General features: G+C 45.0%; 1 protein-coding gene across 1 annotated transcript; it reads left to right on the top strand.

Annotated features, from left to right (window-relative positions):
* Positions 1 to 10,726: 10,726 nt before the first annotated feature.
* On the top strand, positions 10,727 to 23,078 carry LOC129381048 (uncharacterized). The gene is made up of 6 exons (XM_072288854.1): positions 10,727 to 10,732; positions 12,293 to 12,659; positions 14,956 to 15,056; positions 16,473 to 16,683; positions 17,230 to 17,409; positions 22,789 to 23,078. The coding sequence occupies exons 1-6, from the start codon at positions 10,727 to 10,729 to the stop codon at positions 22,956 to 22,958; spliced, it is 1,035 nt and encodes a 344-aa protein (XP_072144955.1). The 3' UTR covers positions 22,959 to 23,078.
* Positions 23,079 to 23,339: the final 261 nt, after the last annotated feature.

Raw genomic sequence — 23,339 nt, 5'->3', positions numbered from 1 at the left:
TGTCTTTTGTTGACGCTTAGTGGGCCTTCCGAATTTGTTTGTACTTGGATGAGTGCAGCCCCACTGGCTCTCGTCATTTTGTGCCGTGTCAAGCGCCACTCGAGCCATGAGATGTAGTGTTCTGGACGTGCATTCGATCTCACCACCTTCAGTCAAAAAAAAAAGAAAAGAGAGAAAAGAAAATACCCAAGGATTTCAATTTATGGCTATGGCAACCTAGCAACCGAGAAAGCTCAGTCAGATAGCCCTGTAGGCGGTGAGGCCGCTTTATCGCGAAGAAATTCAGCCCAGAGTATCCTGCATGTCTAAAAAGACACTTAAATTATCCGTGATAGGTGGGTTAGACTAGAACGAGAGGTTCAAAAATGGTGAAGTGGGCCACCTTACTTACCCGAAAACCACTAGACAAGAACGTATGGCGACACATTCAACTGCTTTTTGCCACATGTCGATGTCAGAGGGCTCTAAGAAGTCTTTTCAGACCCAGTCACTAGCAAGTAAGGAATGTTGTGCCTCCTTAAAGCTACAGCAAACGCGTCTGTGACCAGTCGGTCATGGTTTGCACACTTCGCGCGCGGATGGAACCGTGCAATGAATGACTACCAGAACAAGGAAAGTGCTACGTCTAAGTCTGAGCCTATGGGCGTCACGCATGTGCGATGAATGGTCAAAACTGTAACTAATTTATGCTAGGAAGGAGCGCTAGGCTAAACTATCGCGATTTATCGTGGTAGGTAGGTCGATATTCTTTATATATTTCATTTTCTCTTGGCGCGTCGTGGTATGGAGTGTACAGTGCTAACAACTATTCGCGCATTAAGTTTCCCGAATACGTTTGTGGGATAGGTATAAGCAAACTCATATGTAGGCACTGGGCAGGCTTACGAAAGGAAAATCTCGTCCACATTTTTACAAGAACAACGCCATCTCGGCATATACATCCGGTGGATGAATACTGAAACCGATTTTAGGAACTTGTCCACTCTTGATTATTTTTGGATTCTCACTAGAAAGGCAGCGCAAGATATGTCAGTAGTCTGAGTCTAAGCCCTTTTCGTAAATCTTACACGCCTTAAAACTCCAATCATTTATACTCGATAGACGGGTTTTGCTTATCGCTATAGGTCGACGACAAGCCCGTTCTCGAGCGAGGTCCCAGCGGCGTTGTTGAAACGCCACCTGTTGTTCGGCCGAACGCACGACGAGCGGCTCGCTCTTGCTGGCCGTTTCTTCAACACAGCCAGTTCTCAGGCAGACTGAACCAAATGCACCCTCCCGATCTGACTGCCAGGCCTTGTAAGAGTTGGAGGACAATGCCGCCGCTGGCAACCAGTTGTAAGGATTGGGGGTCGGGCATGAGATAAGTGGTAGCTGGCCCATGCCATCGCTCAAATGGTTGTACGGAGGAACTTCCTCTCATCGATACCTAGGAGCACTGGATTTATTTAGAACATTGACATTACGACAGGAGATACATTTCAACAGTCTATCATGACTTCCAAATGGAGCACGAAAGACGAGGCGCGAAGCACACAGCACACCAAGCAGTCGAAAACGGCTGCTTAAAACCCTCTGTCCTCCCTAGATCCCTACGTGAGGGAAAACTGCCGTTCAGCCTCCATCCAATGGGACCGTCCAAAATCGTCGTTGCAGGCGTAGTTGGCCTTGGAGTCGTCTAGAGGGGGAGGGTCTACACACTCACCCGCACTTTGGATTCACAGAACACACCGAGCGGCGAGAGTCCTCCTAGATATGGATTGTAACACTTGACCCCAGCCGGCGCGTCTTGATTACAGAGCGGACTCCTCAGGTAGCCGCCGCGGCTGTGAGCAGACTTTGACGAATTCTGGGACTCGTGGAAACGCACCGCAAAACACCCTTCCCCAGGAGTCCTCTTGCTCCAAGTAGACCGTGAAGGCGACAGCGAATCAAATAACAATACTCGGCCTGCCGAACGTGGTTAGACTGGCAGGCGCCGTTGGCAGTCCGCAGGAGGCGCATTGTTGGCTCTCCAAAACGACTCGTCGCTGCGGCCGGGAAGTCGTCCGTTCTCCAAAGGAGGAGCATTGTTGGCTTTCCAAAATGATTTCTTGCAACGGGTGGGAAGGGTTCGAAGATCGCTACCCCCGCAGGATGATCGAAACAGCTGCAGCGGGCTGGGAAAGGTTCGCAGGGTAGTACCCCTGCAGGCCAATCGTAACAGCTCCTCCAGGGCCCGGAAAATCTCGATTGGCCAGTGCTGATAACGCTGCGCAGGAAGAAATCGTTGGCGAGCAAAAATATGGCTTTGCTCTCTGCAACCACTGCGTACTTGAAATGCCTTAAACCACCTCACATCACCCGGCAGGGAAGAGTCGATCCCGGCAACACAATACCACTCAGCGTGCAAACGCCCGGAATCAGCTGTTAACACACCAGGCTTCCTATCAAAATTTCAATGCAAGCCGCTCAACTGGGTACCCAAAATTATGGCCCCAAAATTTTGTGCCGCCAAAGCGAGTGCTCACGTCCCCACTGAGTTTAACCAGATCTGACTGTCGTGCTGCACAAGAGCAAAGGTTTACGAAGAATTAAACCGAAGGCTCTCAACCACCAATACCCGCACATAACTTAAGCAGCCTAACTTCACGAACAGCTTGTTCTTACCCTATCGCAGTGGCGTACTTATCGCACGTACTGGTGTCACTGAACAGTCTGGTCAACTCCACATGTACGTAATCACAATCGCGCTAGCTTTGTGGTCCTTATTCAGAACGCGTACTTGCGTTGTACACAAATGTTTCATCACGCTTACTCTCGTTTCTTCCTGTAGTCCATGCAGGACACGTACCTTAAAAGAACAACTAAACTTGCGTAACTTACGCACTCTGCAGAACCCTTAAAAAATTGCGTCTTCTAATAGCTAGTTCTACACACGCTCACTAGAGAAGTCAGAACGCGGCCACCCTCAACACACACGAGTGACCCAGTCATGAACATTGTGCTGCTTTCCGTCCGTACAGGACACGCACTAATGGGACTAAGAACGCTTCTTAGTGCAAATTATGCACTAACTGAAAACCTACGCACTTAACCTTAGAAAATTCGAAAACCCTTATAAAAATAAAGAAGGTTAACTAAGAATCATGTGCGTTACCATAGGCCTCTCACCAATAACCTTGACCTTAAGGTTACTCACAAAAAAAAGAAAGCCTATCTACTGATTAATTAACACCTCGCGAAACTATAGGTGTACATAAAACGCATCTTTCAAATCCCAGAGCTTCTCAAACAAAACATAAACAAAGCTCATACCTTACATATTAAAAGAAACTTCAGTCTTAAATCGCAAAAATTTTCATATGCTCAAAAATAAAACAAAACAACACGTTTCACTTCTACGGAAGCTGTCTTGGCCTCCCGTCACAAGCGTTTACGACTGTCTCATACTTTTGAGCCGTACTCGAGGTGGTCGCGGTTCGAAAGCTATTCTGGCTACCCAGGGACAACAAAAAGGCTGACACACTACCAGCTCCTTCATGACATTACAGTCTACTGCCAATTTGCGTTCTGGTATCAGGCTTTCATCACGAACTCGACTGACCGCGTCGCGACTCCCTACCACCTCGTCTCAAACTGCCACATTGCGCTCCTTCGCATTGCATGCTGCACCCCGAAAAGAACGACGGAATGACGAGGAACATAACTGCCCCGTGCCCTTTGCCCGCCTCCGCGTAGAACATGCTTCTCGGTCTCTTTTTGACCGGTGGCTCGAACGTGCTTGATGCGCCAACATCGTCAACGATGACCGCACCTTTCTTTTCGTCGTGGCCTGGCTTTTTTGCGTTTGTCGCCGTCTTTGGTTGCGCTACATTATTTACCGCTTCCCAATTTTTACCGCGCTTCTTTCTACGGCACTTTCTTTTTGAATTCCCTTTCACGCCGCCTTCTCGCGCCTCAAGCTGGCCGGTACACATCTCGGCAGCCCGGATCGCTCTCCTACCCGCAAAGTCTGAGTGATTTTCATTTAAATCAACTCTCTCAATGCCTCGACTGGCGGACAGCTCAACCGACTCTGGAAGAATGCAGCAGTCTTTACTCGAGCTATGCAACTCGCACTCCTGCGACTGCGTTTCCCAGCTCACGCTGTGCATCAGCACACAGCACGTCGGTCTGGATCGCTGTCTCACCCGCACAGTCCGAATGATGGCTAACTAAATCATCCCTCTCTTGGCTACCTAGACTGGCGGACGGTTGCACCGATCCCTGAACAATGCAGTTGTCTTCCCTTGAGCTACGGAGCTCGCAATCCTGCGAACTGCCTTCAACTGCATCGTTCAGCTGGCACTTCATTTCGGCACGCAGGTCTGACTCGACATGGGTGCTCGCGTCTATCGGGTCAGCAGTACTCTGTACTTCGTTAACCTCACTAACATTACAAGCGACGGACACGCACGGTGACTGGGCCAATTCATTCACAGCTGGCCTAGCTGTCTCTACAGTGCTCTGTTGGAACATCACTTCGTCGCTTTCACTACGGCCTTTAACAGCCTCTGTTGCCCTTAAGGCATCGTTAGCTGCTAGCACTTTGAGTTCACTTGTGAACGTACGGCTAATCTCGCAGGTACTACTACTTCTTTCAGCTTTCGACCAAAATCTGCTATCGACTTCCTTCCATTTATGCTGCGTCCTGCCTACAGATTTCTCAAGCCGCTGTTGACTTCATTCTATTGACTGCTCCAAACCTTGAATCACTTTGTTCAATGCAGCAACGTACTGCCTCGTTACTTCTGTTAGGCCTTCTTCCTGCGAAATTATTTTCAGTTCCCGCCTAGCTTCTTCCAGTTCTTGCCTAATTCCTTCCTGTTCCCGTTTTTTGCTTAGAATTCATTTACCCAGTTGTTCGCTGAGTTTCATATCATTGTCACTTTGGAGAATGGTCTTACGAATTTCTGCTTCCATCAAGTCTTCCTCTACGTCTACCTCGAACTCTTCACACAACCACAACAGGTCAGCTCTCGTCAAACACAATTGGACCATGGTCGCTACTTTAAGCCTTGGCTCTGCTGTCACACATTATTTGCTGCGATACCCAGGCAAATGAGAATACAAGTAGAAGATCCCCAGCGATTCAAATCTACGAACACAGAGAAATTGAAGCCTGGTAAATCTTACAGCCAAAATTAAACACTTACCCGCCCAACCAGCGCCATATCACAAGTCCTTCACCGCCGTGTCCAGTCAGTTGTAAGAGGTGGTCAATCCCAAGTCGCCTCCAACTTGATCGGGATACCGGTCGGTCACCATGTCCCAAAGTTCGTGAAATCTCCTTGCTTCCTACGAGTTGTAGGTCAATCTCACCACTGCCATCCAGTTGTAAGAGTTTAGAGGTTGTTGAAGGGAGGAATTTGCTAGCATCGAGAACTAGGAGTACGGGATTTATTTGCAATATTTACATTACGACAGGAGATACATTTCAACAGTCTAGCATGACTCCCAAATGGAGCACGAAACACGAAGCACGAAGCACACTGCACACAGCAGACCAAGCAGCCGAAAACGGCTGTTAAAAACCCTCTGTCCTCCCTAGATTCCTAGGTGAGGGAAAACTGCCGTTCAATCTCCATCCAATCGGACCATCCAAGGTCATCGTTGGAGGCGTAGTCGACCCGCCATTGAGGGGGAGGGTTTACAGACTTACACCCGCACTTTGGATTCACAGAACACACCGAGCGGGGACAGTCGTCGTAGACAAGGATTGTCACGCTTTACCCCAGCCGGTGCCTCTTGATCGCCGAACGGGCTCCTCAGGTAGCCGCCGCGACTGTCAGCAGATTGTGAAGAATTCCGGGGCTTGTGAAAACGCACCGCAAAACACACTTTTCCAGGAGTCCTCTTGCTCCAAGTAGACCCTGAAGAAGACAGCGAATCAAGTAACAATACTGGGTCCGCCGAACGTGGCTCGACTTGCCGGCGCCGTTGGCTGTCCCCAGGAGGCGCATTCTTGTCTCTCCAAAATGACTCGTCGCTGCGCGCCGGCAAGTCGTCGGTTCTCCGAAGGAGGCGCATTGTTGGTTTTCCAAAACAACTTGTCTCAGCGGGCCGGGAATGATCCGAAGATCGCTAACCCCGCAGGACGATCGAAACAGCTGCAGCTGGCTGGGAAAGGTTCGCAGGTTAGTACCCCTGCAGGCCGATCGTAACAGCCTGAACTGGCGGGAAACGGCAGGCGCCAGGCCAGCGAACGCGCGATCACACCCTTTCGCTCTTCCTCCTCCTCTTCCTCCGTAGGGAGAGGACGCCTGTGATTGGCTCGCGCCTTCCGCTCCGGCTGTTTTTTCATGAATTTAAAACCACGCTTTAAAGAGCGCGTTGATAAACTTAGAGTGGCTATTTGCATTATAAATAATCTGGGAATTAGTGAAGAAGGCGTTTTTCCTTGTAAAAGTGGAGGACTGGTTTTTGTGGATTTTTCTCTTTTGGGCGTAGGTTAGCCCGTGTTATGGGTCTACGCCCCCAAGATTAAAAGTGAGCGTATTCCTTTCTTTGAAAGAGTAAGTCAGCATCTACAGTGTGGCAGAAAAGTCGCATTGCTAGTACATTTTAATTGTGTATATTTCGCGGCCAATCGAGTGAATAACCTTCCAGTGCGCGACTAAAGTGGTTTACTTTTAAACATATCTCGGTCAATAATCTAATATGGATCATGTCGGTCTTGTCCTGTCTAGTGCTGGTACGCCTCTATTCACACATTTTCAAGGGCAAAGTGGCGCTAGACTAGAAGAGGGTATGTCGCACTGGAGCTTCTTCCGATAAGCGGCATCTATAGTGTGAAACACGTTTCGTTCAGCGATCACAGCCTTGTACCCTGTACTATAATTACTAAAGAAAGAAACTCGAGATTTAACAGGAAGATGTGGAAGTCTAACGATGGACTCCTAATGAACGAATCCTTTTGTGTAAGCGTGAAAGCAAAGTCAGATAATTTGATCGAGGCTGAAGATGGCAACGTGCTAGAATTATGGGAGAATTTTAAACAAGAAGTTCAGATCAGCGCTATAGAAAAAGCCCCTAAAGAGAAATTTAATAAAAGAAAAAAATCTTTAATCTTTGCTCGTGCGACGGTGTGCAACCTGTCTGCCGTTACCAAAATTTCTTACGTGCTTCAAACGTCCTGCATGGCAAGGGTCAACATACAACGTTTACACAGAGTACTTGCAGTGTTTGTATGGGTTTCAAGCTGGGAGCGCACCAGTCGCACTAGTCTTTTTCGTTCCGTTAAAACTGCAGGATTGGGACTGGCACATTGGTTCATTAGGCAGATTGTGTCGAGGTTTCCTTACTTACGGGACCAAAAGGACCCATTTTTGTTAACTATGTTTCATGTAACGCTGAGCGAAGCTATACCTGAATTTATTGTATCGTCTCGTCGGTGCAGTCAAGGCAGAGTGCGTGGTTTCCTAAAGGAAGTAGTATGGGATTTTCAGCTGTTGAAGGTTGGGTTTTCTATGAAATACTTAGGTAGGGTACCACGAAAGGCGCTTGTATAAGGACCTGATAGGTACAATTTTGTCAGTGCCATTGTATACTTGATGTTCTGCACTGGACCTGCAAAGAACGTTCTAAAAAGAGTAAAACGAATGCCAGTACTCCCGTCAGTAAAGCCCCTCTTTTTCCAGCTCCACACCAATACTTTAGCTTTGAAACCACGGCTAGAGAAAAAAGCACTTTCTGTGCCTTGGAGCGTCAACTGCTTACTATGCCGCAAACCCGAAACAGTCGAACACATATATTAGTCGAAACAGTCGAACACATAAATATTAACTTATTGTCGAACGATTCATGTGCAACGCAATTCAATGATACCGTTGCATCATTTGCCTGCTGGAATTGCATATCTTTACCCACAGGGGTAACTGTTGAAACAAGTAGTCTACTAGACGTATGTATTACAAATCTGGTGTCTAACAACATTCTCTCTGGTATCCTGTCCTATGACATCAGCGATCATTTGCCAATCGTTTGCTTCCTGCCTGTCATTCACGACACAGTTGTGAAGGTCCCACGGTTATACAGAGTAATTAATGCTAACACGATGAGTATGTTCAAAACATTAGTCGAAAGTTCACATTGCGATCATGTGTACGATACAGCTGACGTAAACAAAGCATATAATGCATCTATTAAACAGTTTCTTTGGTGCTACGACACTGCCTTTCCACTAAAGAAAATTAAAACTTGCAAAAAGTTTAGAAAGCCTTGGATGACTCAGGAACTCTACAAAAAAATTAAAACGAAAAACCATTTGTATCACAAGTTTATGAAGAGCCGGGATGCCAATACCCTCATTGAATTTAAAAAATACAGAAATAAACTTAACCAGGATATTAAAATAGCTAAATCTCCTTATTATATTGACCGGTTTACCAAAGTAAATTCTGACAGTAGAAAAGTTTGGAGCGAAATTGCTTTTTTAACTAATAAATGTAATCCGGACCCGCCCCTTACTATTATAACACTCAATGGCGAACTGACAGGCTCTGATCTAGCAACCACTTTCAATGATTTCTTCATTAATGTAGCAGATTATGTATGTACGTAATCAGTGCCAGACGCACTTTCTAATCTAATCACTCCCTTACAAAATTCTATTGCGCTTATGCCAACTACTACTCATGAAATACCTTCATTAGCACATAAGGTAAAAAAATCATGTTTCACCACGGCATGGTGGTATACTAGCGGTTCCGTTGAACCATGTATCTTCTTTAATATGTGACGTCTTGTGTTACATCGCAAATCGTATGTTAGAAAGCGGAGTGTACCCAGATCAGCTGAAGATAGCACGTGCATGCCCAGTTTACAAAAGTGGGGGAAAGAATGACATATCGAATTAGAGACCCATTTCTGTTCTACCCGTCTTATCAAAAGTTTTTGAAGGTGTCATTAGTACTCGTCTCGAGAATTTTTTCCATAAGTTCAATGTTATTACTTCCTCGCAGTATGGATTTCTGAAAAAGAAATCAACAGAGCAGGCACTTTTAACAGTAAAAGAAAAAGTTATTGAGAATATCGAAATGAAACAGTACACTCTTGGTCTTTTTTTAGATTTCCGAAAGGCATTCGACTGCGTTGATCACAACACCCTGCTACGCAAGCTCAACAGTTATGGCATACGTGGCATTGCATCTGACTTGATAAAGAACTATTTAGATAACAGATTACAGTATGTTCAAGTTAATGGCACACCCTCAGAGAAATTGGCAATTCAGCATGGTGTTCCTCAAGGATCTATATTAGGACCGTTATTGTTTTTAGTATATATAAATGATATCACTATATAATTGCCTAATCTGGTCATGTACGCTGACGATAGGAATATATTTTTTTCATCCCGCTCCTTGTCCCAAATGAACGCTACGACAAATGCATATTTAAGAAAGCTACATAACTGGTTATTGACGAATAGGCTAAGCCTTAATTTATCACAGACTAACTACATAATTTTTCATACTAGTAATACGGTAGAAAATATCACTCTGAAAATTTTCTACGAACATACTGAATTAAAGCGTGTTTCAACCAGAAATTTCTTGGTGTTTGGTTCAATGAGAATCTTTCTTAAAATTTTCATACCACCAAAATAATGTCTGATTTAAGTAAAACAGTCGGCTGTTTGTATAAGATATCTCATTTGTTGCCCCCTTGGTTAAAGATATCCATGTATTGCGCACTTCTATACTCAAGGTTATCTTACTGTATCCTTGTATGGGGAACTACGACGTCCAGCAATTACATTAAACTAATCTCAATTCAGAAACGCGCTATGCGTGCTATTGAGGGGTTTCATGGCAGACCTTCAGATTTACCTACGTCACCGCTATTTCAGAAATATGGCATCCTTAAAGGAAAAGAAGTATACAGCTTCTGTCTACTTAAGTACATCCATCATCATAGATTGTTCTTTTCTTGTCCAGATAATTCCAGCAGCCATTATGCATTTCGGACGAAACGTAAGCTTGTTCCTATCACACGCACCAATTATGGCAAGCAAACACTAAGCTACCAAATTCCCACGATAATAAATAACTTTCCCTTTGAAACTGAATATCACTTTCCACAAGAACGTTTTAAATCTACAATTAAAAAATACCTATTGGAACAAACGGAATGCTATATTTATTTAGTCGACATACTTTGTATTTATTTGTATTTATTTTACTACCTTTCAAATGTTTTTTCTATAACGCACATGTTGTAAGCTGTATGATATTGTTTCTGTGTTTTACGACTGATATTTTTATGTTTGTAAAAAAAAAAATATGTATCTCTATACCGCTAACTCGATAAGTTGTGTATTCAATTTATTCTTTTCTTGTACAAATTTTGTGCATGTTAACTTACTGCTTGATGCTTTTACAATGCTTGAGAAATTCATTGTGAATTTGTTGTGAAGTGCTCGTGCACAATGCCAGCTGTTTTACGAGTGACCGGGACCTTGTCAGGCTCTTGCCTTTTGTCTTAGCGCCCTCTTTTCGTTGAAAAGAAAATAAATTTTCACTTTCACTTTCACATATTTGTTGACTGCTGGGATGCTGTATTCCATTGGGACATTTTACAGAGAACCCTAAAGAAGGACGTGCCGATTACGCCATATGGGATTCGTTTCTTGCCTACTCTAAATGAAGACACCGTATTGTATGACATGTATATGCTGTTATCCTTACATAGTTTATGAAAAGCCAGAATGGCCGTGAGGCGTGCTGAAATAAGCGCCCGGCCTGTTAGAGAATACTTCATGCAAAGCATTTGTTATATTAAGGAAATGTATAATTTGCAAAAAGAGAAACCAACATGGCTCAGTGTGATGACTGAGCTTGCTAACTTCAAGCGTTTTTAACCCCCGTGACCGTCAACCAATGGCAGAGATTTTTCTAGTGACTGTCATGTATTGTTAAAATGTCTTGTTTTGTATGTTGCCGTGTCGCTAATGAAGAAAAAAGAACCTAGAGTGGCTGAATCTGTTAGTGTGGCGGTCTCGCAACCCGGAGGTCGGTGTTTCGAATGCACAGCTTGACAAGTAATTTTTATATTCGCACGAATTGATTTTTTTCGTAGGACAACACCAACACCCTCGCCGACACAAGTGAGAAAATACAAGTTTCGCTTTAAAAATTATGCATGCTACCCAAGGGCGGGAGCAATCGAGCAAAACTGGTGGGCATAAAGCCTCGCTTACGCTGTTTTCTGCTCTGTAGCAATGTTACGTAGAACAGGATAGCACGACTTTCGAATCTTAACACTAATTTCATTCTGTTTTCATCAAATGTAAGACTATTCTCCATGCCACGCTAACAAGCACTCCTCAGCTTTGCGGAATCATCAGGTAGTTCAGAAAGAGAAGCAGTTTCGCCCGAAAGACGAAGCATCGAGTGCGATAGCAAATTTGCCAACAACCATATGAAGTAAGGATAGCCCTTTCATCGGCCATTTGAACTTGTAAACATTTGCTTGCTAACTAAATTTTTAACCAACGTGTCAGCGCGCATAGCAAACCTGAACATATCACACTCGATTACTGCGGACACTCGCTGACAAAACGCTGGGGTGTGGAAACGCGGCCGCAGCAGCGAGCGAAGTGACATTCGTGCTGTCTATCGCTTCAACAGAAACTGAGCGGCTAGAGCACAGCACGCACAACGCTACAAGCCCCCCACGCACCTAGACTCTCCTCCCAACGAATATCGCTCGCAAGATATCGCCGCGGCCGCGCGCAGCCCCCACATGCGCAGTTGCAGCCGGGGAGAACGCTGTCCCACCTCCGTGCCCTGCCCCCGGCGCCTCGCAACGTTTGGTTCCTCGCATGCCACGGAAGATGGCGCGCCTCCTCTCTGCTTTCGTCACTTTCACGTGGGCGACTTTGAGCCGCCGATCGTCGGCTCCCCTCGCAAGCTTTCACTCGCACATGCAACGTAAGGAGCGCGGTGGTGTTATCTCCCTTGGACCTGATACGGAACCTCAAGGCGACGGCGGAAATGCGCTTGGAGTGTCCGTATAATTGCTATCGCGATAAAATAGAGCACAATTTATCAAGCAGACTGATCGGGAGCATCCGAATTTCAATAACGAAAGCCATAAACATCTACAAAAACACCCAGTATAATAGTTGATGTGAATGACTACGTCAAAGCTAAGCTGCTACAATATGAACAAAATTAATTCCTAAGTTGTACATTGTGCAAGAATTAAGAATCGGTGCGGTGTAAGCGAGAACTGTCTCATCCATGTTGTGAAATGTTGTTCGCTCCCTTAGATAGACTTCTGTGCGTTTCGCCATTACTTGCGGCAACTTCCTTCATTTCATTATATTTCTGGCATTTTCGCAGCTATTCCAACGCCTGTAATCACGACAATCCTATCGAATGACACTAGCTCCCTGTACTTGGAATGGAACATCACGCTCCCGCGGCACGCCCGAGAGCTGAACCCGGAGTTCGAAGTGAGAGTGAAGACGAATGGCTTATACCGGCACGTCCACACTGTCGAGAAGGCGATCAAGATAGAGAATCTCAGCTCAGGCGCAGAGTACGAAGTTCAGGTGCTGCTTTCTCTGGAGAGGACGCCCGGAAAACGAGAACGCGGCCGCCCTGCAAGAGCCACCATAAGCACTTGGCCCCTTGGTAAGCAACAAGCACAATGTCGCCTCTAGACTTGTTTCATATGTGCCTTTCTAATCCTCAAAATTATCTCTCCTGTGGACCTTGCAGCTCCCAATTGTTGCTCACCAGAAACCATATTACCGACTAATTATTTGGGCGGAAATGCTGGCTTGCTGGGAAGACTTGATATAAAAAAGAATAAAAATACCGGCAAAACCAACGTTTGGTTGGCACATTTGTAAGCGAGAGCTTGTGCTTTACAAAAAACGCGCTGCAGATTTCAGGGACGAACATGTCACTCAGCCAGCGTGGTGGATCTTGAAAAGAAAGTGGTGCTTTTATTCAGCATTAAAACGTGTTTAAGCACAAGACACGACGCGCTTAGCTTACCCTATTGCAAAGCCCAGTACCCAGCATCCAGTGCGCCCGATTACGAGCCCAGTGCCGCGCGCTGGATGCTGGGGCGCTGGGCAGGCGCGGCGTACTGGGAGCCGCTGGCTACTGATGCGAAAAACAGCTCTATACAGCGCGTTAAATACGCGGTGCCTGGACACCGTATATACCGCACATATACCTGCGTTTACGACGCGTCATATCGGCGCTCATCGCTTCTTGTGCTGGCACTGTAGACATGAAAAAATGGTTTAATTAAAAACACCGATGCGGTATCTGAAATATAGAGTGATTTATCTTTGTTAGACTTCTTGATTCCTGAGCCTAGACGCGCCGATAGCGCGCAGACAGACTCGGCGGATACGCTAGGCCTAAGCTTCGGTGGGGACCGATTTCGGCGCGGGTAGCTGGTGAAAGCGAAAATGTGTGTATTTGAGCCTCAGAACTCTTTTAGTACAATAGAGAAAGTGTAAGCGCACGAATCGCGTCAGCATTTTTATCGGTGCGATAATATCAATCAGCGGTAGGCTTCGAACTCGGGGGTCCGTTCGAGCGCGTCTGAACGACTTCTGGATTTCATGTCCACTCCCCAACACTGCGACAACGGCGTCAACTCCCAGTCATATGTTACTTGCGAACTACTACAAGACGCAGTGTCCTCTGCGTTTGCGTGCTTTAGTTCATGAATTAAGCTATCCGCCCTGTCAAAAGGGAAAATACAAAAAACGAAAGGGATTTTCAGTGTCAAATGTGCACGAATAAACAAGGCATGTAGCTCGCGCACCTTTATTCCAAGCTGCGACACGAAATATAGTTTTATGACCCCGAGATATCGTGTTATTTAGGACAAGAGACTGGTATCAAGCGATGAAATTGTATAAAGCATATAATATTCAGCAGCGCTCGTCCTTGCGTGCTGGAACCAGCGCGCCACAAACACAACCAATGCAGTTTCCAGTGCGAACCAGCGAACTGCAGCGAGAACCAGTGCCTATACAGCACAAACCAGTGCGCCCCAGTTTCACGGCAGTGGAACCAGCATCTTTTCCAGTGTGACCCAGCTCTTATCCAGCGTTCTCACTCATGTCCCAGCGAGTCCCAGCGAGCGCCAGCGTACCCAATGCGATCCAGTGCCAAAAAACGCGCTTGTTTCACACTGGAAGGCACTCGAAGACGCTGGTTTTTGCAATAGGGATATGAGTCTTTTTTTCTATTTTAAAGCGATAGCTTTCTTGGATTGTTCTGCTCACTTTGTAGCTTCTATTTTTCTAGTCGTTTATCCTCAAGTGAGATCACATGCATAATCTTACCTACTAGTTACCACTATAAATAAATAAATAAAATGACCGATTGCTTTTGAACTCTGGCACAACAGCACAGAAATTCCATGTTCTAACCGTTGCACGTCAGATTGTGACATTGCGCTTAAAGAAATTGGACATGCTCATCTTTTAGCTGGCAATAAAGAAAGAAATTATGGGACGTGTTCGTCCCGGCAATTCAACGCGCGTCTCTCATCGTATACTATGGCACTTTGATATATTCATACATAGATTAACAAACGATCTAAAATAAACGGGGCAGGCTTGCTTTCATGGAACAGCACTTATCCATAAGTATTACAAAAATCGCTAAGATGGCTCTAAATATGACCACATTATGTTGCACTTAATGTAATAAAATTAAGGAAATTAGTATATTTTACGCGATATTGCCCGAAATATGAGGCGCGTTAATTCGGTGCAATACAGTAAAATTTTGGATGTCTATATTTACATGAATTAGTTGGCAGCGTAAGCTGCCGGCAAAAGCCCAGTGTATCAACGATGTAGTTTTCACTGGGTGGCTACTGTGTGTAGTTCTAATTCAATGGCGGCTGAAGATTGCTCGTATGTGTGCTCCTGTTTCTGTTCTCGTCTAACAGTTCCTCTGGCTCCAACATTGTCCACAAGAGGATTCCAGTCCACGCCAGACATAGTGGCTCTGTCATGGACGTTTCTCAACAGCACCATTACGCATGTAGAGGTTGGCTGCTCGTATTACTGCACATGTTTGCGTGGCTTTCTCTATATCGTTTGCGTTTGCATGCCATGTCACAAGCCATGTCACGTAAGACGTAAATATTCAGGTAGATTTTAGTACTTGCGTTCTTACAATGCCAACAGTAACAAACTCACATGATAATTTATTGTGTGACTATAATCACGCAATCATTTCTTTAAATTAAATGAAAAACTTGATTGGATCCCTTTTTTCATTGGATGCAGTAGAATAGTCCATATTGAACAGATCTTGAAGCGCAGCAGCACACACAAACACAAAGATAACGGATAGTCAGATGGGATATAGCCTTTCACTCAGAACTGAAACACTTCTTATCGCACAATAACTTCATAGGTCGTTAACCAATTTCTTGCCCACGCACAGCGGGGCATATAAACAAGAGAATATATCATAAAAGCCATCGGTAGCGTGTGTAACTTACAATACAAACAAACGCAGGCAGGTGCTAATTATCACGGTAGCTGAACTACTTATTCTGTAAAATTCTTTTAGCTTGACTGACGCCACCTTTCCGTGTTTTTTGAAGTGGTTTGATTCTACGAGCTGAAGAGCTGCTTGATGTCGATGTCTCAAAACAATTTGCCTTCTTTGAAAGCAGGATAGCAAGAACGTTTCTTCCAATTTGTTTGCAAGATGTCAAGATCCTGAGGCTTTTAAGAATGCGCGATGTTCCCTGTTGCGATAGTTGACGCATCTTCCCGATTGTTGCACACACACTTTACCGCGAGTACTGAGGGTGCTGGTGTGCTTCAAGACATGTTCATTTTCAACTTAAGCCGAATATCTTGTCTCGCCCTAGAGTTGATTAGGATGATGCTTAGTGGACTTGGTCAGAGCTGCCAAATGCAACCTAATCTGAAACGCCTGAATGGTGTTTCAGCTTTATACTGTGTAACTTTATACTTTGTAACTTTATATTGTGTATACTTTATACGTGTAAACTCACGCGAGTTTACTCCGCACTGCTTACTAAATAAATAAAAAATAAAGGCACTATTAATTTACCAAATGAGTACAAGTCAGTGTCACAGTAAAAGCAATGAATATCTTAGCCTCTCCTGAACTTAATAAACGAGAGGGTGCAAGGCACGCTAGGGGGGATTGAATTTTTCAGGGAATTTTCTATGGGAGTTAGCTTGTTGACATACCTGGTCTTAGCAACTTCAGCTTTATTGAAGGCAAAGCGGCTTCACAGCAGTCATCTGTGCGCATGTGTGTGCGATGTGTGTGCACATGTGTGTTCCCGATGCCCATCTGCCCGAACGCTTTACCTGGTGTTTTGCAAAGAAGTGCTCGGCTTGTTGGTGTAACCAATGTGTCCAGAGTTCACGCCTGACCACGTTATCGCTGTGCTGTTGTCCTTACCTTCTTCCTTAGGTTGCAACGAACTACAGCAACTGGGTGAATTGCGAGAACTCGACGGAATGCGACGCGGTCGTGTTGCACGGCTGGAACTCCTCCTTCAAAGCGGGATACGTCAGGATCTCAGAGCTTAGGCCGCACACGACCTACTCACTATCAGTGAGAGGCTGTAACGACCTAGGATGTGGGGACGCGAACACAGCGATCATCACAACCGACATGTCAGGTATTTTTAGCAACTAACTGCAACAACAATACGTATTGCCTTTTTTGATCATTTTTTTAAGTTTACGGGAAGAACCCAGGAAGTGCCTACAGTACGCTTATTTACGGCTCTTCAGTTGGTCTCTCTTGATGCGCTGACTGTGCGTGGCCATCGAGGCTCAGACAATTCTCGAGTTTACAGATGCGGTATAGCCGTTATCGCCATTCGTTACCACGTGTTTCCGCTATGCGGGGCATTGGACATGAACATGATGACGTAGAAAGTAACGACGCAACTGTCGTGCCTCTGTACTGAATTTTCTTTGCACGGGGCTTAGCTGATGTATTTAGCTTGCGGTAATATGGAGGAACTTCATGGTGAAACAAAGGAATACATTAAATAAAACTCTACGGCCATTCCGTTCGAGCCTCTGACCCGCGGTGCAGTAGCAATAGAAAAGCAGCAAGCTGGTGCCATCAACTGGGATATACTGCAACACGAAGTTTAAACATAGATTCAGCCCACAGCGTTGATCCTAACGTCTTGTCTGCGCTACGCGTTTTGCAGAGCCGAGTGAACCTACCCGCCTGACAGTAAATGCAGCAGAAGATGGTTCGTCGGCTCAGCTCGAGTGGAAGGCGCCGGATGAGCCAAGGGGTCCGCTGACAGGCTACGTTGTCTCCTGGCAATGTGACCAGGATCATCTGATGGCTGCGATCACTGATCAATCCTTTTTTGCCATACCTGGTACGCAATTCTCTGTTCTTTTTTTCCGCCTAATACCTGCGTGATGAGCTCATTCTTGCCGGACCCATTCAACATTTTCTCTAAATAATTTTCTAAAAATCCTTTGCTTCGTGTTCTCTCGTATGCACGAGCACTAAGATAAGTTGCTGTAACTGATTGCACCAATAAATAGTTCCTGCCCATTCGGTGCCTTATACATATAGTTCATATTGTCAAGTGCCGGTATTCTGAAGCAGTACAGACTAGAACACGGCAAAATGCTCAAGGTAAGCGCCAGCTCGGAACAGATTTTTTTTTTTTTTCCTTAAATGCTACACTATGCACAGGACGTCGCTTATGTACATTAGTGTGTATATATACATCATCATATTGGGCATGTTAAGTATAGCGCAGTAGGAATGGTTCTCCCAATGATCTCATTCGCTGCCCTGCACCAGCAGGCTCCATATTAAGCCTAGACTCCCATAGTTCAATTTATCGCGTGTAACCTTCCGCTGTCTCGGGGGAGTTTTTCTTCTTCGTACTTATTCTGTTACACTAAAAGATCATCGAGTGTCTGATCTGCTTATTACATGACCTGTTTTATGCTACTTACTTCTCTTAAATTTAACTGGGATTTCAGATCCTCGCGTTTTCTTATGTGCAATTTGCAGGCGAGCGCTTTCTTTTTCTCAATAAAACTTCACTTGACTGCGGCTGTGTTGTAGCTGTCATCGTTAAGTTTATTCGGCCGCTCTAAAATAAACACGATGGACTTCAGGCCAACTGTCTCCGTCATCTTTTTCGCGCAGGATAGTATCTACCCCGAGGGCACTTTTCGTTTGCGAATGACGCCTACCTGTGGCTCGAGTAGGGTTTAGACGAGGCGTCCGACAGTAAAATTCGATTGTTTTTATTTTCCCAAAGGCGCGAATACACTATAAGGAGGTAGGCATAGTATCCATCGTTCGGCCTTAATACCGCGCAAATGACAATATTCAGCAACATGTTCTTTACCACCGTCCCCATGATTTGAATTACAAGTATAAATAAAACAAAGATTATCGGCATTTACGTTATATAAAAAGTTATGTTGTCCGTATTGCCAAGTTAACGTGGCGAAGCCTCCCTGTCTTCCCAGCCGAGCAAAATCTGCCTCACCAGTCACTGCAGTGCCCATTTGGGTGTAAAACACTAGTTCTGTCTTGACCTTTGTGCGAGGAACAATGGGTGTATGACTTGCTGCCTCTACCATAAAAAACAGCCGGCTGTGATTCATTTCCGGTGATTAGAAGGCCACCCTGGTATCATACACAACGGTGGGCGAGTTGTTGGCAAAGAAGCCATATCCACTGAACCAGCTTGTGGCGTGCTTTTTCTTTGTATTTGGCGCCGGCCGGTAACACACCAAGGCAGCATCAACGAAGGCGTTTGGAAGACGTTGAATTATCTGGTGTTCGCTCAATCCTTCGGCGCAGAGGCTTCCGGCATGACATCCGTATGAAACCACCTCATATTTATCTCAGAAAAGTTATTGCAACCTGTTTAACAATTACTTGCATTATAACCATTTCCGGAGTTAAGGCTGTCTTTCAGCACAGAGAAATATGTTCATTGCAGATGTACAAATTTTAAGCATGATCATCAAATTTGAACCCATTTAGCACGCCTGAGTTTCTACAGCAATGACTGGTCGGACAGCAAAGAACCCTAATGAATAGCACGCGTAGGACACTGCGGGGAACGGAATTCTTTAGAGAACAAGACGGAGGACTGATGATGCGTCACGCTCGCCTTCAACAGACTGATTAGCTTTATCGCTAATACACGAAGGTGACTCTGCTTTCATTTTCTTTCCTGTAATTTGAATACCGTGTTTTCGTTCATATAGGAGGTCATATATAGGTCATATATAGGTTCACATATGCGGACAGGCCGCCATTGGAATATGAACCTGGCAACGTTTAACGCTAGAACGTTATCTAGTGAGGCGAGTCTAGCAGTGCTATTGGAGGAATTAGAGGGCAGCAAATGGGATATAATAGTGCTCAGTGAAGTTAGGAGGCCAAAAGAAGCATATGCAGTGTTAAAAAGCGGGCACGTCCTGAGCTACCGGGGCTTAACGGAGAGACGAGAACTAGGAGTCGGATTCCTGATTAATAAGAATATAGCTGGTAACATACAGGAATTCTATAGCATTAACGAGAGGGTGGCAGGTCTTGCTGTGAAACTTAATAAGAGGTACAAAATAAAGGTTGTAAAGGTCTACGCCCCTACATCCAGTCATGATGACCAGGAAGTTGAAAGCTTATATGAAGACGTGGAAACGGCGATAGGTAGAGTGAGCAGAAAATACACTAAACTGATGGGCGACTTTAATGCCAAGGTAGGCAAGAAGCAGGCTGGAGACAAGGCAGTAGGGGAATATGGCATATGCATTAGGAATAGCAGGGGAGAATTATTAGGAGAGTTTGCGGAGCACAATATTATGCGGATAATGAATACCTTCTTCCGCAAGCGCAATAGCCGGAAGTGGACGTGGAGGAGCCCGAATGGCGAGACTAGAAATGAAATAGACTTCATACTCTGCGCTAACCCTGGCATCATACAAGATGTGGACGTGCTCAGCAAGGTGCGCTGCAGTGACCATAGGATGGTAAGAACTCGAATTAGCCTAGACCTGAGGAAGGAACGGAAGAAATTGGTACATAAGAAGCCGATCAATGAGTTAGCGGTAAGAGGGAAAATAGAGGAATTACACATCAAGCTACAGAACAGGTATTCGGCTTTAACTAAGGAAGAGGACCTTAGTGTTGAAGCAATGAACGACAATCTTGTGGGCATCTTTAAGGAGCGTGCAATAGAAGTCGGTGGTAACTCCGTTAGACAGGATACCAGTAAGCTATCGCAGGAGACGAAAGATCTGATCAAGAAACGCCAATGTATGAAAGCCTCTAACCCTACAGCTAGAATAGAACTGGCGGAACTTTCGAAGTTAATCAACAAGCGTAAGACAGCTGACATAAGCAAGTATATTATGGATAGAATTGAACATGCTCTCAGGAACGGAGGAAGCCTAAAAGCAGTAAACAAGAAACTAGGAATCGGCAAGAATCCGATGTATGCGTTAAGAGACAAAGCCGGCAATATTATTAGTAATATGGATGAGATAGTTCAAGTAGCTGAGGAGTTCTATATAGATTTATACAGTACCAGTGGCACCCACGACAATAATGGAAGAGAAAATAGCCTAGAGGAATTCGACATCCCACAAGTAATGCCGGAAGAAGTAAAGAAAGCCTTGGGAGCTATGCAAAGGGGGAAGGCCGCGGGGAAGGATCAGGTAACAGCAGATTTGTTGAAGGATGGTGGGCAGATTGTTCTAGAGAAACTGGCCACCCTGTATACGCAATGCCTCATGACCTCGAGCGTACCGGAATTATGGAAGATCGCTAACATAATCCTAATCCATAAGAAAGGGGACGCCAAAGACTTGAAGAATTATAGACCAATCAGCTTACTGTTCGTTGCCTATAAAGTATTTACGAAGGTAATCGCAAACAGAATCAGCAACACCTTAGACTTCTGTTAACCAAAGGACGGACCAGGCAGGATTCCGTAAAGGCTACTGAACAATAGACCATATGCACACTATCAATCAGGTGATAGAGAAATGTGCGGAATATAAGGAACCCTTATATATAGCTTTCATTGATTACGAGAAAGCGTTTGATTCTGTCGAAACCTCAGCAGTCATGGACGCATTACGGAATCAGGGTGTAGACGAGCCGTATGTAAAAATACTGAAAGATATCTATAGCGGTTCCACAGCCACCATAGTCCTCCATAAAGAAAGCAACAAAATCCCAATAAAGAAAGGCATCAGGCAGGGAGATACGATCTCTCCAATGCTATTCACAGCATGTTTACAGGAGGTATTCAGAGACCTGGATTGGAAAGAATTGGGGATAAAAATTAATGGAGAATACCTTAGTAACTTGCGATTCGCTGATGATATTGCCTTGCTTAGTAACTCAGGGGACCAATTGCAATGCATGCTCACTGACCTGGAGAGGCAAAGCAGAAGAGTGGGTCTAAAAATTAATCTGCAGGAAACTAAAGTAATGTTTAACAGTCTCGGAAGAGAACAGCAATTTACAATAGGTAGCGAGGCACTGGAAGTGGTAAGGGAATACATCTACTTAGAGCAGGTAGTGACGGCGGATCCGAATCATGAGACGGAAATAATCAGAAGAATAAGAATGGGCTGGGGTGCCTTTGGCAGGCATTCTCAGATCATGAACAGCAGGTTGCCATTATCCCTCAAGAGGAAAGTGTATAATAGCTGTGTCTTACCAGTACTCACCTACGGGGCAGAAACCTGGAGGCTTACGAAAAGGGTTCTAGTTAAATTGAGGACGACGCAACGAGCTATGAAAAGAAGAATGATGGGTGTAACGTTAAGGGATAAGAAAAGAGCAGATTGGGTGAGGGAACAAACGCGAGTTAATGACATCTTAGTTGAAATAAAAAAAAAGAAATGGGGGCATGGGCAGGACATGTAATGCGGAGGGAAGATAACCGGTGGTCATTAAGGGTTACGGGCTGGATTCCGAGGGAAGGGAAGCGTAGCAGGGGGCGGCAGCAAGTTAGGTGGGCGGATGAGATTAAAGAAGTTTACAGGGACGACATGGCCACAATTAGTACATGACCGGGGTTGTTGGAGAAGTATGGGGGAGGCCTTTGCCCTGCAGGGGGCGTAACCAGGCTGATGATGATGATGATGATGTTTTCGTCTAGCCTATAAACGTATTACGGTTGACAGGAGGGTAGAACACCGGACCTCAGTGGCAACCGCAGCATTAATGGGCCTTCAAACGTACTTGTTTAGCGTCGATTTTTTGGCAGACTGAGAAACAGGTGAAAAATGAAATCCATTATACACATATAATTACTGCTGATAAAACCTTTGCACCATAAAGCAGGGTGGGTTCACTTGTAGCGCTTTGAACTGCAGTTGACGTCAGCGTCCCAGGATGGAGCCACAAGCACTGTTATATGCATGTCTTTTTCTGGTCTTTCGGTATTCCATGAATGGAAATGAATGTGCTGAAACTCGCTAATATACAGCATGTTCAGATTATAGGGTGACGTAGCTGATCGTAACCCATGCAACCATGTTACCCCCTTTCTTGTCTGCTTATCGTCTTTCTCGCTTTAGTACGTTAACAGCCGTGCGTCATAACCTTAATAATTCTTGGCATCAAGCATGTGAGCATGACGATAAAGTAAGGGCGAATAATTACACGTTGCTGAATTCACTGTTTAAATGCTTACTGCAACTCAAGTGAAAGTGGCCCTTAAGTTATGTTTAACTCTCGCTATCGTTTCACTCTATAGGTATTCCGGACGTGGCCCAGGAGTGCACCTTCTCGGTGTCTGCTTTCAACGTGGCGTCGGACGAGCGGGAACTGCACGGAAATTCTGCCATTCTGACGATGCCTTGGCCACCCCAGAAATCATATGATCACCATGGCTACTCCGATGTCTTAAGTGTCGTACGCTCTTGACGTCGGTTAAAATGTCATGGCAATCCATACTCTAATATGCGGATCAAAAACTGAAAAAGGAAAGACAATATGTTTGTTTTGTTTGATCTGTGTCTTTGTGTTCCTTTCAGTAAATTTGCGATTCTACTAGTGTTCGTATTATGTCCTTGCTTTTGTACCATCATGAATTCTGTTTAGTTTTCTCGAGCGATGTTGCCTCGTATAAGCACCCAATGATTTCGAAACTATGGAGACTCTCATCTGGGCTTTCGAGGCTAAGCTGACTGTAGAAGTCACGCAAGAGAAGAAGAAGAAGATGATGATGATTTCTTGAAGAACAACCTAAGTTGATAGAAATGACTCGGTGAATTAGTGTATAAAAAGTGGGTTCGAAACCACTCC

Source organism: Dermacentor andersoni, chromosome 1 (genome assembly GCF_023375885.2).
Source record: "Dermacentor andersoni chromosome 1, qqDerAnde1_hic_scaffold, whole genome shotgun sequence".
NCBI classification, from domain to species: domain Eukaryota; kingdom Metazoa; phylum Arthropoda; class Arachnida; order Ixodida; family Ixodidae; genus Dermacentor; species Dermacentor andersoni.
The sequence above is the reverse complement of the archived record's forward strand: the minus strand, read 5'-3'. Positions and strand labels throughout refer to the sequence as shown.

What these genes read in the sequence shown, in the direction of transcription:
- LOC129381048 (XM_072288854.1), top strand. An exon ending in GCACCATTACGCATGTAGAG is followed by an intron (nt 15,057 to 16,472) that starts GTTGGCTGCTCG and finishes CTTCTTCCTTAG; the next exon opens with GTTGCAACGAACTACAGCAA. An exon ending in ATCCTTTTTTGCCATACCTG is followed by an intron (nt 17,410 to 22,788) that starts GTACGCAATTCT and finishes TTCACTCTATAG; the next exon opens with GTATTCCGGACGTGGCCCAG.